The sequence below is a fragment of the Lepidochelys olivacea genome, assembly GCF_965140295.1.
Source record: "Lepidochelys olivacea isolate rLepOli2 genome assembly, chromosome: 11".
Taxonomy (NCBI): Eukaryota; Metazoa; Chordata; order Testudines; family Cheloniidae; genus Lepidochelys; species Lepidochelys olivacea.
The window spans coordinates 45,585,604-45,600,930 of record NC_140421.1 but is presented as its reverse complement, the minus strand read 5'-3'; the positions used below and the strand labels follow the sequence as shown (position 1 = coordinate 45,600,930).

Genomic DNA, 15,327 nt, shown 5'->3' with positions numbered 1-15,327 from the left:
CCAGCCTTCTGTAACAGGGAGGAATTTTTGTTTGATGTAGGTTTCATATGAAGTTATATAGATATGCTGAGGGAAAATCATCCTTGTAATAAATCCATTAACCATAAAAGTAAAATAGATAAATGTATCATTAAAACCAGTTATGATGCTGAAGTTCTTGATGAATGGATGATTTCAGCTATTTTCTTTTCATTTATAATAGCCTGTAATATTTGTGAGTGCGACTTAATTTAATACTGATAAGAGACACATCAGTTTTATAACTGCATGTACCATTCTTTTATTTTAGGCCCAAACCTTATGTGAACCAATATTTTCTTAGCTCTTATTCATGTTGTGGGATACTGGAACATCCCTCCCTCCCCAAAGCCACTCATCAGGTCTGACAATTCTGGCAGTGATTCAGTATTCTGTTTTTCTAACGTACAACAAATTGTGAAGATTTTATTTCCTGGAATCTGACCTTCTCAATCATGGACAGTGTAACTTTATTTTTGTCACTGGATAGTGGTCTCTTTTATCAATCATTGTGCATATTAAATTCAATCCTTGTTTTTACCTTTGAATAAAGCCATTTTATATACAAGTCAAATATTATATATAATTCTAGATTGAATAAGAAGAGCACAATTAATCTGAGAGCACTAAAAGTGTGCTTAATAAACACTACAGGATGCAGCCTATAACATTAGAGTAAATAAACTAAATTATACATGTGAACCATACTGTGAATTGCTTGTGTGTGTGTGTGTCTGTTTCCACAGTATTATCTGGATTTTGCATTCATTAATAAAGATTTAGCTTGCACTCCTGTTAGTTTATTTGGGTTATTCCCTTCCAAATACGGAGCAACAGCAAGCCTGCATTTACAGGCTTCACTCTTGGTATGCTCTATGCTTGTGAAACTCAGACCCAAAGCGTCTCAAACTGGTCCCTTGAAAACTGAGCAACCCCCTAATCCTTGGTATTTGCTTAGCTACACCTATGAAACTATAAGCACCTAAATGTGGTGTTTCTATTTTTGGTTTGAAAAGTCTCTCTCTTTCCCAGACTGGTCACATACTTTTATATATAATGTCTGAATTATTTGATTTTTATATATAAATATAAAACAAAATAACTCCAGCTTATTTTTTTGGCCACGAAAAATAGCAAAATCTGCAACTTTTTGAAACAAGTCTAGAGTGATTGCATTCTCCCTCACAGCCTGTATTCTCATACCATCATATTCTTGGCCTCATATAGAGTTCAAATAAGTAACTGGGTTCTTTAGGGAGAATTTGAAAGTGTTAGGGGGCAGAATTCTGCAGCCTTAGGGTCTTTGGCACACACAAAGGTAGAGACTTTTGAGACTGTAGTAGCAGCTGTAGGGCAACTCTACTAGTGCAGCCTCAGGGCTGCCTCCTGAGGCTATAAAGGGCCTTTTCACAATGGAACTGGTCCACTTCTGCAGTTGGGCATTATTGGAAGAGGTCATACATAACTTCACAACCTTGCCATGCATAGAACCCAACATTATGGGGCTTCTGCATGGCTGTTCATAAAAGGGATTCGGGGAAATGGAGGGGTGGATGGAGAGACATGGGTGAGGATGGAGATCCACCACTTAACAGATAGTTGGGTCCCTCCATCTTAGAAAAGGGGTCTCCTGGGACCACAAAGAATCCTCTCTGCTGGAATAGGCCCCACAGAGCCACTTGTCTCCTGCTCTGTGACATGGGTAGTAGGATTCTTCTCCCTTCACAAGGATTCCTCTTGGCCGTCTGAGTACTGGAAGAGGATTTTCCCTGTCATGTTTAAATTACCATTTGAAGTTGAAGGCCAATTATGACTATACATGGAGTCTATACTGAAAGTGGGAGTTTTTGCCTGAGGGATTGGCTCCTAAGAACATAATATATTTGAACAGTAAAATATCTGATCCAATGTGGCTGCTCTCTGCTAATTTATACGAATCCCTCATTCATTCACTTCTGTGAGGCTTTGCCATCATCCTCTCCAGAAAGATATAAAGATAACTCTTGATTTTACTTTTTGCTACAATCACTTTCAGTGGTAGCTTATTTAATAAATTCATTATTAGCGGAAATACTGTAATTCAGGCTGCATTTTCAATTTACTTCTTGTTGCCTAATGCTTGGATTATATAATTTCATTACAAGGAAACTGTACTTTATTTTTTTTATACTAGTGAATGAATCAAAGGCTGACCACCATGAATTTCTCAATCTTTCATATAATTCTTAAATGAGACTAACGTCAACTCCCTTAACAGGGCTTTCAAATGGCACAGGACACTGTTTGAGGAATTTCTTAATCTAGCAGCCTGTGAATTACACTAAAACCCTATGTATTGTCAAGACATCTGCATCAGGGAAATACCTTGAATGTTGTGATTTTATGCTACTGGTGTAATTGCAGACCTGTGCACACGCCGCAATTCCCTCAGATGGTTGAAAACTGCCATACGTATTTTTTAATTAGCAGAAGTATTTTGGGGCTCCTGGTCTATAGTGATGCTGAAATTGCTTTCTTTATCTACCGCTTTCTGTAGGTTCCCCAGTTCCTGAGGTGAGCTGGTTTCGGGATGGCCAGGTTATCTCCGCTGCAACTCTGCCCGGCGTGCAGATCTCATTTAGCGATGGCCGCGCTAAACTCGTGATCCCCGCCGTGACAGCAGACAACAGTGGAAGATACAGCATACAAGCCACCAATAGATCTGGGCAAGCAACTAGTACTGTTGAGCTACTTGTCACAGGTACAGTATTGTTAAGGAGGGACAGCAAACTATTGGCACTTCCCCTTGTCACCAGAGGTGAGGGAGCTAAAATAAAAATTATACATATATATATTCCAAACTTGGATAAAAATAACACAAAAATATGAGATGGAAACACCATACAAGATAGCAACAACAAATTAAATTCCTGACTAGTAAAGCGAGCTAGATTTTTTTCCCCAAAAAAACTCCAATATATACTTAGATTCCTTATAGATGTAGATAGGATTCTTCATCGCTTCATGGTGAATTTTCAAGTATTACTATTACAACAGTCTTCAGCAGTATAAACTATGAACCAGACTGTACAAACACTTACGAGTATAGTCCTTCCAGATGCCTGTCCTAACACTACAAGCCTTTATTCAAGAGTAATCTTTACTCACACAAGTAGCACCACCAACTTCAATGGAATTAGTCATGTAAGTAAAGATTATTCCTGTGAATAAGGGTTTGAAGGATAGGGTCCTTATTAACTTCAGTAGCACTGTACTCACATGAATATAGAATGGATCTGGCCCTTTCTTACCAATATAGGCCCTGACTCTGCGAACTCTTATGCACATGTTCAACTTTGTTCATGTGAGTAGTCCCATTGACAGCAATGGAAATACTCACATGAAGTGTAAGCATTTGCTGGATCAGGGCTTTACTCATGTGGGTAAAGTTAACAACATGTATATGTGTTTGCAGGAAGGAGGCCTTAATTTATTTTAATGTTAGACAAGGTGGCCCTCTTCTAAATCAATAGCAACTGGGAGATAAATAAGGAGATCGTAGTTTATTTATAAAGAGTATTTGTAAAGACTTTAAAGGCTGTGAATGCTTCTAGAATTGGAAATATTTAGGACTTATGAAGTTGTCTTTACTGAGTTAACTTTAATTTTTCTAATTAAATTGTAGCTGAAACAGCACCACCAAACTTTACACAACGTCTACAGAGCATAACTATAAGGCAAGGAAAGCAAGTTCGACTTGATGTTAGAGTGACTGGAATCCCTACACCTGTGGTGAAGTTCTATCGGGATGGAGCAGAAATTCAAAGCTCCCTCGATTTTCAAATTTCACAAGAAGGAGACCTCTACAGTTTAATAATTGCAGAAGCTTATCCTGAAGACTCCGGAACCTATTCAGTAAATGCCACAAATAGCGTGGGACGAGCTACTTCAACAGCCGAATTGCTGGTTCAAGGTAATGGAGTTGAGGTTGTAAGCCATGAAAATAAGAACATGTACATTCTTGTTGTGGTATAAAGGGCACTGCTGCAATTAATGTTGATCAGCAATTTCATTAATAACCCATTTCTCAAGCGTTTGTAAACTGGTTGTAAAAATGCGTTCCAAGCTGAAACATGTCATAAAAGGCTCCAGGCTGGTAACAAAAAGTACATTTTCAACATAAAACAATTCCCTCAGTTGGACTTCTTTGAATTATCTAAGTACAGTATAGGCATTACAAAAGGGTAATTTTTTTTGTTTTTGTTTGGTTGGTTTTGTTTTGTTTTTTTGTGAGAGGTTGTTTTGTTTTGCTCTTGCAGAATTTTTAAAAATTAAATTTTAAATCCAAGGCCTTTTATCTACTGCTGTTGGGCCACATTCTGCAGTTCTTAAGTGAGCAAAACTCTTATTGACTGTAGTAGGAACAGGACTGTTTTTAATTTGCTAAATGATTATTTGTCATTGCAAAATCAGATTAAGGCACAATTTGATTTTTGCAGTAAGATGGGTATATGCTAATACTGCAAGAACAACATTAACGTGGCCCCATTTCTGTGCCCCATCAGAACTTTCTCTCACTAGAGGAATTTGTGAGACACACACAGCAAACGAATGGCAGAATGTTCATGTTGACATTCACAAATCAGTGCTCACTAACTTCAGGCCTCTGTTCTCACAACGCATCTGCAGAGTGTGAACTCCAAGAATATGGGAGTAGCCCAGAATGAGGCACAGCAGAATTGCCCTTTTTGATCAGCTTATTCCTCACATACACATATGTAGAGGAGTCTGGACTTCATTTACTGTATATTTTTAAATTGAAAACTACCCAGACATTAAAGTTTAAAATTCAAATAATAAATAAAGACAATAAAGGGCTTTTACTATTCCTGCTACAACAACATTATATACTTAGGGCCCTGACCAGACTAAAATATATGAGCCCTTCTAGTCTGTGCAAGCCATACACGGCTGAAGTAAGGTCACAGACTTTAATCATGGGGAAAGGATTAATAGAAGTTTGGTCATCTGTATAAGGCTGTAATTGGCATTATGCAGCCATTTCTTGGAAGCAATACCCCCTCACAAGAGAGGGTAGACTTCTTGTTGAGAGTGCAGATGAGAATGAGCCCAGTAGCTATGAAGGCAGTTTCGGGTTGAATGGAGCCCTTTCAATCATACTCATAATGCCATTATAGCCAAGACAATCTTTCTTGGCTCACCAGATTGGAATGATTCTGAAGCAGGCATTCAAAGTCTTGTATAATTAATATGCTTTTAAATTTTTTGGCCTAATTACATAGTTACACAAAAAGGCTAATCTTATATCAACTGGTTCCACAATTATTTGCCTATAGATACTGCAAGAAAAACAGATGGCTGATTAATTCTTTCTCTGGTGTTTACACATGCTGATATACAATTGGCATTGCATGTTTAGTTCCTTCTAAAAAGCTATTATTGTTTTTTACCACATATAATTCTCCTGACTATTCATTTTATACCTTCTGATAGGCGAGGAAGAAGTAGTACCCGCTAAAAAGACAAAGACGATTGTTTCGACTGCTCAGATTTCGCAAACAAGACAAGCCAGAATTGAAAAGGTACATTTTTTCAAAGCTAATGGTGTTAAAAACTTTAGATATTGCAGTGTCTCACCATTGTTCTTTCTTTCATTATAGAAAATAGAAGCCCACTTTGATGCCAAATCACTTACAACTATTGAAATGTCCATAGAGAGTGCCACAGGACAACAGCTCCCACACAAGGCACCTCCAAGAATGCCTCCTAAACCTACATCAAAATCACCAACTCCACCAATAAGTGCAGCAAAAGTACAAATGGCACGACAGCAGTCACCATCTCCCATTAGACAGTCACTGTCACCTGTAAGACATGTTAGAGCACCAACACCATCACCAGTCAGGTAAATCATATTAACTATCAAGGAAATATTGAATTTTGAGTCATTCCCACCAGTAAAATGAGAAAATGAAATGGTGATGATGTGAACTGAAAGCACAACATAGAATGGAAGAACGTGGACTTGTTCTGACTGTTGGTTGTGTATAGTTGTCAAAGTTCAGGAGGAGGTTTTTGGCAGCCGTCTGCAAATGCTCCATCCTCTGAGATAGGTTTAGGAAATTGTTAGAAAATGTGTAGGGTCAGATTCTGCACTGTGTTCCGCCACACAAAGCTGGAGTAACACTTTTTTTGCTCCAGCTATACGTGATTAATTTCAATCAGAATCTGGCCTTTGGTAATTACTGTATGGGAAAAGAAAAGAGCATTTGGTGAGTTGCATGCAGAATGGAAGGATCAATAGAAAAATGACTGCATATATCTGTGGACATGGGTATATTTGGACATGTGGGTAATGATTCCAGAGTTAAGGCTGTGGAGGCAAGAAAAATGAGCATGGTTATGGGGAAATGAGGGTTTAGCTCTGATATGTGTAGGGCCTCAGGAGGGAAAGGGAGTGATTTCAAGTGCAGGGTCCACAGCTGTGGTGTGGCAGAGCTAAATTCATTTGCACTGAGGCACTGATGAAGAGTTATTAGGCTCTGCTGGCTCTGCTGCCTCTGCTCCCGACTGCACCAAGCACTGGGCCAGAAAAGCGAAATGTCTCTGAGCTGAATGAGGCCCCATTTAAACCTTTGTGGCAGCTCTGCTTTGTGGTGAATTTCATCACAGTGAAAAAAGCTATTGCTGTATATACAAGAAGGAGCAATGGATTGGTAGTAATGTAATAATTTACAAGGATAATTAATCTATGAGCACTTGCGTAAATGCAAGGATAATACAATAGTGCCATCTAGAGGGCATAATGCGCTAAAAATGTTATCCTCTAGGTAGACCTGCGTGAAATACATTATTGACTCAAAAATAACATTTACATCTAAATTAGATGTGAAAATAAATGTAAAAAATAAAAGTATATTGCTGGTGACCACCACTAATGCTGCAATGGTTCAGAATGTGGCAATGTTAAAACATTTGCATGGTGCTAGAAATTTGATATACCAGAACTCATCTTGGGGGAAAAGATGTATTTAGTCGTGGTGTTGTAGCAACTTGGAAAGTGCTTTAAAACTACATATTAATACTCTCAATTAATTTTTAAAATGTCAGTCTTTCTAAAAGGTCTGTTTATCACTGTAACAGCAGACACCAATTAATGCTACTGTAATTGGTAAAAGGAAATTAGGCCCCAATCCTGAAATGAACGGATCAAAGGCAGACTTCTGTGCCCCCACATGACACTGCACTGAATTCAGTGGGGCTCATTGCAGAATTGGGGCCTAATTTAATACACAATGACCCTGATCCAATAGTCCTTTCTCAAAACTCCCATTATCTGAGTAAAGAATATAGTCTCTGACCCAATGTGAACTTACCATTGCTGGTACTTTTATATTAAATGTACATTCTTGAATGAAATACATTGTGGTGTTCTCTTTAATGTCTTCATTGTAAAGCTAATTAAGTCATTAAAAATCCTTCAATAATTTAAGGATCGGACAAACCTACAAGAGGAGGAAAGCTCCTCAAGTCCTTTCCTTCTTGCAGTGTCAAGCACATTGATGGCGTTCAGTAAATAAATAATAAAACAATGAGATCTCCTTTCCTATTTATTATTTACATTGTGATAGCATCCAAAAGACCCAGTCAGGATCAGGGCCCCACTGTATTGGGAGCTGTACAAACACATAGAAAGACTGTTTGAGGAGCATAATTTCAAATGAGAGAACAAGTGAGTGTAACAAACAATAGGAAGGAAGGAAGAGAATAGAGGAATGGTAAGCAGATCATACAATCTAACCATTTACACAATTTTAAGGTAACAAATCAACTAGAACTTTTGCTTTCCTTTTCTAAATAAATAAATCCAGTGTTCCCAACTGCCATGCTGCCTATCGCTATTAGTAGGTTGGTTTCTTGTAGCCCTGGAGTTTATAAGTAAAGTTTGGTCAAAAAAATTCAAAATTTTCCAACTGGGGGGAGAGGGACAAGAAAGGGGATAGTTGGTTTGTTTTGGTTTTTGTTGGTTTTTCATTTAGCTCAGTGTCCAGGTACTGATCGTACCGTAAACAGGAAATGAATGTCAATCCTGTGTGAAGTTACTTGTGTGGTTATTTTATTAGGTGATGCTAAATTTAATACCAGTAATATTATGTTTATTCATTAGGTCAGTATCTCCTGCTGGAAGACTCTCCACTTCACCTATTAGGCCTGTGAAATCTCCAGTGCTGATCCGTAAAGCACAGGCAACGGTAGCCACTGCTGCTGAGGTTGTTCCTCCTTGGAAACTGGAAGGTTATGTCTCTGCAGCCGAGGCACGGATGCAGGAAACTAGAGTAACTACAAGCGGTACCCAGATAAGGACAGAAGAAAGATGGGAAGGAAGATATGGTGTCCAAGACCAGGTGACCATCAGTGGTGCTGCTGCTGGTGTTGCTGTTGCTGGTATAGCTGCTGGTGCTAAAGAGGTAAAGAGTCTTTAAATTTGGAAAGAACATTGCTTATGCTGAGAGAGCCGCTAAATGTAATTTGAGAGTTTGCATGTAAACACTTGCTTACAACAGCTATTTAGGGAGTTCCCCTGGAAATGTTTAAATTGACCTTTGACAGCAATATTCTGTGCATGTATTTGTCATATGCTTATTCTGTGTATGCACCCTATAAAACAATATCTTCTGATGTGACTAATTTTGGTCCTACAGGATGCTGATAAAACAGCAGCTGTTGCTACTGTAGTGGCTGCAGTTGACCTGGCTAGAGTGAGAGAACCAGTTCCAAGCCCTGTAGAGCAGATTTCTAAAAGGACAGCAATGACTGCGGTACACATTCAACCTGTTCAGGAGCAGGTAGAAGTAAAACACAGCTTTTATATAATTTCCTCCTTACCCCCTGATCCTACATGCAAACAAAGCATGTATTTCATAGTGCAAAATTAACAAGATACTAAGTGCTTCATATAAGCATGCGTTATTGGTGCAGAAGCATCTGGACTGTAAGAGACTGCTCGTGGTCATCTCATCAATCACCTCACATCATGACTGAATTGACTTAATTATTCTTACACCATTCCTGAGGAATGGGTATCATGTCTTGTTTTTATTAACTCCAGTGAAAGTGATCCCATAATGTCCCTTGGCAGCTTATTCCATTACCTATTGTTGTTCTTATACTGACAAAAAATTTCCTAATATTTAACTTGAATGTTCCCAGCTGAGCTTAAAATAACTATTCCCCAGCATTTTCCCCTTAATTTATACTACTTTCTTTTGGTAACTGATCTTTACTATGTGTTGAGATGTATTTTAAGGTTGTTTTTTTTTCCCCTCCTATAAAAATCAGATAAGAAAGGAAGCTATGGTAGTAGTTACTACTGATAAATCCAAAGAACAGGCAATAATATCAAGAACTAGAGAAGGAATTGCTACCAAACAAGAAGTACACATCGCTCATGAGAAGGTGAATACAGTTGTTACGGATGTAATATTCACAGTTGAACTCTACTTTAAAGACAAACTATGTATATATTTTTCTTTCCTTTTCTTTTTGTAACTTATGAACTGAAAAGCCCAGCAATACAAAGTGTCACTATATAACTCACTTGCTCACCAGGGTTTTCAATACTAGCATTTTCATAATTCTCTCTTGATGACTGACCGTTTTGCATAAGATACTTAGATACTACTGTGGCTAGTAGTCTATGAATATTATAGATAGATTAAAGTGAAATTTTTGAAAAAATGACTTCCAGGAAAAATGCCATTGTTTTCCTACCATTTGTTGTATAGCTAGATAATAGCCCAAACGTGTTTGTTTAAAAAAAACAAACAAACAAACAAAAAACCACCCACACGCCTCTTCTTGGATTTTCCATTTTTCTGTGGCTGTTTCTGAGCTTATTCCATACACGTGGCATTTTCCTGTTAACAAATAGGAGGCAAGATACATTAAGAAGAACATTCTGCACTGAAAACAATGTGAAACAAAATAGTGGTGACTGAATTTCAGATAACTTTCAGCATATGTTTTGTTTTTAATTTTCAGATACATTTATTTTAACTTAAGCCCTGATTCTTCAGGCAAATACGCATATGCTTAACCTTACTCATAAGTAGATCTATTACAGTCAGTGGGGTTATTCAAATGAGCGAAGTTAACCAAATGCGCAAGTGTTTGCGGGATCAGGGCCTGTTGGTTTTTCTTCATTCTATTTCTGGATGGTCCCCAGGAGTTTCATACCAAGTTAGAGTAATTTATGCCTCCCTCCCGTAGAAATGGTACATTTCTGCAGTCCACCACCCTTTACAGCTTATCCAGACCAAACTACTCCTCCAGAAAGTAGATCAGTCAAGTGCTGAGGTCAGGTTTCAAATTGAGAGGGTAAAAAGGAATCTAGTTGTGAGGGTAGGTGGGTCTAAATCCAAGTTAAGGTTGAGTCTAATCCTGACGATGGAATCTAGAGTGAAATATCAAGGTTCAAGGTGAGAAATAGTCTGGGCAAGGGGAGGAGTAATTTAACTTTACCATACTGAGGGATGGAAATCAGAAAACTGCCATTACACGGGGAGGAGCATGTTCTGTATTTTCATCTAAACCTCCTGGATAGAGTGAAATTTACCAAAAAATATGCATTCAAAATCATGGCTTTTCCCCCATTGATAGTAATGCAGATAAATTTCTTCCTGTTCCAGTATCTGTTACATACTGCCTTTTAGTAGGAAAATGACAGAGTCTATGGAGTAAGTTATTTTATTTTTCTTCTCACTGTATATTTCATAAAAGAAGTTCAGATGCTGCTGTTGCCAGTCTAATCAATTTTTAAAATCTATATAAAACACTGGAGTTTTCCTAAGAGTAGGCATCATGAAACAATGATATTCACCTGTATACAGTGACTGCAGGGTACAAACAGAATGACTCACAATCACTTCCTTCTACAAAGACCTCCAGTGAAATTTAACCTCCTTTCCCTTCACTAGACCAGCCTCTTCTCCAATGTTATATAAAAGTCATGTAATTTGTATTTGAGATTATATGTAATTGAGACTTTTTTACTGTAAAAATCAGATAAGAAAGGAACCAGAGAAAGCTCCTATACCCAAGGTAATAATTGCTGCTGATAAAGCCAAAGAACAAGAAAAAGTATCAAGAGCTAGAGAAGAAATTTCTACAAAACGAGAGCAAATTCACATCACTCATGAAAAGGTGAATACAGCTGTTATAGATGTAGCTCACCAATACACCCTTTTTCATTAACAATCTCTATCGAATGCTCCTTATGTTCTTTGACTTTGGTTTTTTATGAGCTGCAGGCTCCAACAATAGAAACATTTATAAAGTAACTGTTCCATAAAGAGGCCCGGTGTTACAGTTCCAGGCAAAACTCCCACTGACTTTAATAGGAGTTCTGACTAGTCAGGAACTGCAAGACTGAGCTCTTAACATCAGTTATTTAAGTATTGTGGTTGTCATTACTAACATGCTCATAATTCTCATTTGATGATTAGTGACCTTTACTGGATGTATGAAGGTGGATTTTAAGAGAACCTTTTAAAGAGTTTTTATTCAGTTAGCCATCAGAATAATAATGACTTCCATAAAGGGTTTGAGCCAATGAGGTTTGCTGAAGTTTTGCTGGATCACAAACTGTCTGATTGGTCTCACAGCTAATATCAGATGATTTTGGAGCCCTTACTCACACTGAGTAGCCCTTATTTAACTGAGTATCCCCACTGACTAATGAGAGTAAATGTTAGGTCATAGTAATACTCATTTCTACGCAGCTGCTAAAAGGAGTTTATATCCAGAGGATACAATGATGATCATTTAAATGTAACCAATAGGGGACCAAATTCTTCCCTGATTCTTTCTCACACAGTGTAACTCTACTGAATTTAACTGAGTTGCAAAGTGTGTAAAATGGAATGGAAGTTCGCTTACATACAATGGTCATTCCACTCTATAAGTGGCATTTCATCTTCCTTTCTTTCCCCTTGTCACAGGGGTGTAGCCATGGGTGGGCTTGAGTGGGCCTCAGCTTAGCATCCAGACCCTACTTAGCGTCCCCCACTTAGCATCCAGGCCCACTCAAATCTAAGCAGGGGTGTAGTGCTGCCACAGCAGCCCGGAACATCACTCAGACACCTGAAATCCAGAACGGAGTGATGCACCCACTCTTCAGAAAGCTACGCTCTGGCAGCTCTGCCTTCCCATTTTCTGAGCCGCCCCATGCACATGCTCAGCTCGGCAGGTGAAGCCCTATGTCTGGGGGCACCAGGACTAAGAAGAGGGCATGGCGTCGGGGAGAAGCTGAGCTAGCACAGTCTGTCATTGCCTGTCCACCCAAAAGTTGGGACCCTCCCAAATTTCCACTCCTAGCTCTGCCACTGTCTTGTCTACATAACATTCCATCAACCTGTCCCACTGTCCTGAAAAGCCATGTAATTTGGTTTGAGAACAAATATAATTGAAACTTTTTTTATCATAAAAAACAGATAAGAAAGGAAACTGTGAAACCTTCTGTGCCTAAGGTAGTAATTACCACCGATAAACCTAAAGTACCAGTCAGAGTATCGAGAACTAGAGAAGAAGTTGCTACCAAACAAGAACAAGTACGAGTAACTGATGAAAAGGTGAATAGAACTGTTATAAATGTGATATTCACTCTCCTGTGATACTCCCTTTGCACACTAATACTTCTCCTACAAATACTAACTATATATTTCCAGGGTTTTTTTTTTCTAAAACTTACTCCAACTAGAAACTTGTATCAACTATGAATTAGTATCTAGTTCTTCCCACTTTGTCCTTCACTCCTAATAGTTGGCATTAATAAGATATCCATAACTCTCTTTTGACTGACTTTGATTTCTTTGCAGTAAAGAGCATTTTAACTTTTTTTAAATAATATATTTTATTTAAATGAGTATTGTTACATCCTAATGCCTATCAATAGCTAGCTAATACAGAGTCACTCGGAGACTGCAGTGTACAGGGATCTAAAACCTTAACCCTTTCCCCCATTCCAATGCTTTTTTTTTTTCATAAGACCATATGTAATTGAAACTTTTTTTGTTTCTACCATAATAATCAGATAAGAAAGGAAGCTGAAAAAATTACTGTAGTTCCGACAGTAATTGCCACTGATAAATCCAAGGAACCAGTAACAATACCAAGAACCAGAGAAGGAATTACTACCAAACAAGAACAAATGCATCTAATTCGTGATCAGGTGAATACAGCTGTTGCAGATATGAAATACACTGTTCCACCTTAACTTTCTCTGCGAGCCTCCTTATGCTTCACCATCAGTTAAGAGCTACTTGTGTACACTAGAATCCACTCAACTGCATTCCCCTTAATGTGCTTGCTTGCTTGAGGTGATTTGACAAGGAACAGATTCAGTGTAATGAATCTCAATAATTCTAGAAAATTAACTAATGGCCCATCCATTTATAAAAAATCACTTTAACTGGAGCCACCTATGATTGTCTTTGAAAGCCTGGTCTCAGTAGATAACGCTGAACTGGTGTTTGCTTATATAAATTTCTGTATCTGAAATCATTTAGTATATAGGCTATTTCCCCTTTAATTTTATGGTTAATTGACCAGCTGATCTCACTTTATCAGGATTTGTATTGTTTTTGTTCTTCGTACAATGCATACGTTTAAAACAATTCAGTTCCACCCAGTATATTCTTATAAGCCACTGATAAAGGGGAACATTGTTTGTTTCTGTTTCCACTGGTATCTATGCCAGTTAAGAGGATTCTAATGTAATAGGGCTGAGTCCTATTATCAGTGAGAGAGTAACATAATTGTGAACTACAGGATATGGTCCACTTTTTTCTTAATGTAATTAATTAATTGAAAACATCACTGGTATGTTTACACAATGTTTTGATTAATTTTCAATGGAAAAAGCAAAATCAGATAAAATACACACCAAGGGTTCAGTGTGTACAGAGTTCACAGTTCTTTGGTGTGTGAATTTATGGCCATAAGCACTTCCTTTGAAGTTAGCACTAGCATTGAATAATATAGTCCTTAGAGTGCAAAGCCTTATCAATAGTAAAACAAACTTTTGCAGACAATCTGTCTGACCTAGCTTAGAGATATTACTTCACGTGGTGAACTATTTTTAAAGCTGTATGTAAACTGAGTGAAGAAGGCAATTTATTATTTAAAAGTGTTAATTTTTTCACATGCTCTTTTACTATATACTGTATCCAGGTAAATTATAATACTGAAAAAACAGCAGCAGTCACTACTCAAATATCTGCTCCTGACAAAGCCAGAGCTTGATAATGGACAAACTGTACTGACATCAAATGTGAAACCAATTATGGATCAGGAAGTTAAAAACAAATTACATCCTGGCACAAAAGCACCACTTCCTTTTTACCAAAACACTCTTTCAGTTATCCTTCCCTATTAAGAACTTGTAAAATACATTAGCACAACTTTTCCTTGCATTGAAGTTACAGCTGTATATTTACTAAGGCTCATTGTGTGCAAATGGACCATGCAGTGTTTGCACGTCAAACATCATATACATACTTTGACCATTTCTCTTAGTAATGTCTGATATAGAATTATGTGCAGCTGTCAGAAATTACAGCTTTTTAAATATTATACATACCGTATCATAGTCACAAATGTGCCAGCAAAGTATTTAATACACATTGTGTACTGTATGTAGAAATATGCATGTGCACAATGTGTATACATATCTATTCAGTATAAATATATATTTACAGCGAGTGACTATGAAATGCACATGTGGATAAATACAGTCTGCATATTTTCCATACTATATAATGTATGTACATTTTCTGTCTCTCTCTAACTTGTATGTACTCTGTATTTGCCAGATAGACAAATCTTTGTCATCACCATGGGTATTTGTATGAATTCTGTAAATGTTATCTTTAGATTGGAGCTTACAAAAAGGCGGAAGCTGTAGCTACAGTTGTTGCTGCAGTTGATCAGGCACGTGTTAGAGAGCCCTGGGAGCTAGAGCATGATGAAGAAGGCTATGCTGAGCAGACAGCTTTGGAATATGGATATAAAGAGCGTACTATGACAGGTCACATTGTTGAGGTGCCAGCCGAACGTCATGTTGTCACCAAACCAGTACATGTTCCTTCTGAAACAAAAGTTTCTACCACTGAAAAAATGGGAATGCATATATCAACACAGGTTAGACTTGGTTTACATTGCACTCTTTCTCTGGCTGTCTTGTTTTGTTTTTTTTTAAATGAAACTTTTTATTTTGCAGTTTGGTGACTAGCACAACATACTCACCAAACA

At 37.8% G+C, this 15,327-nt stretch overlaps 1 protein-coding gene across 1 annotated transcript in view; it reads left to right on the top strand.

The window, feature by feature from the left end:
• The window catches only part of TTN (titin), a gene marked incomplete at its 5' end in the record, with an annotated part of 307,317 nt that overhangs the window by 1,333 nt on the left and 290,657 nt on the right, over nt 1-15,327 (top strand). Inside the window, 10 exons of the mRNA XM_084642843.1 lie at nt 2,555-2,758; nt 3,683-3,970; nt 5,512-5,600; nt 5,679-5,923; nt 8,186-8,486; nt 8,721-8,864; nt 9,358-9,474; nt 11,083-11,220; nt 12,510-12,647; nt 14,950-15,216. Coding sequence (XP_084498969.1) covers nt 2,555-2,758; nt 3,683-3,970; nt 5,512-5,600; nt 5,679-5,923; nt 8,186-8,486; nt 8,721-8,864; nt 9,358-9,474; nt 11,083-11,220; nt 12,510-12,647; nt 14,950-15,216 — 1,931 coding nt within the window. The remainder of the gene's footprint in view (nt 1-2,554; nt 2,759-3,682; nt 3,971-5,511; nt 5,601-5,678; nt 5,924-8,185; nt 8,487-8,720; nt 8,865-9,357; nt 9,475-11,082; nt 11,221-12,509; nt 12,648-14,949; nt 15,217-15,327) is intronic.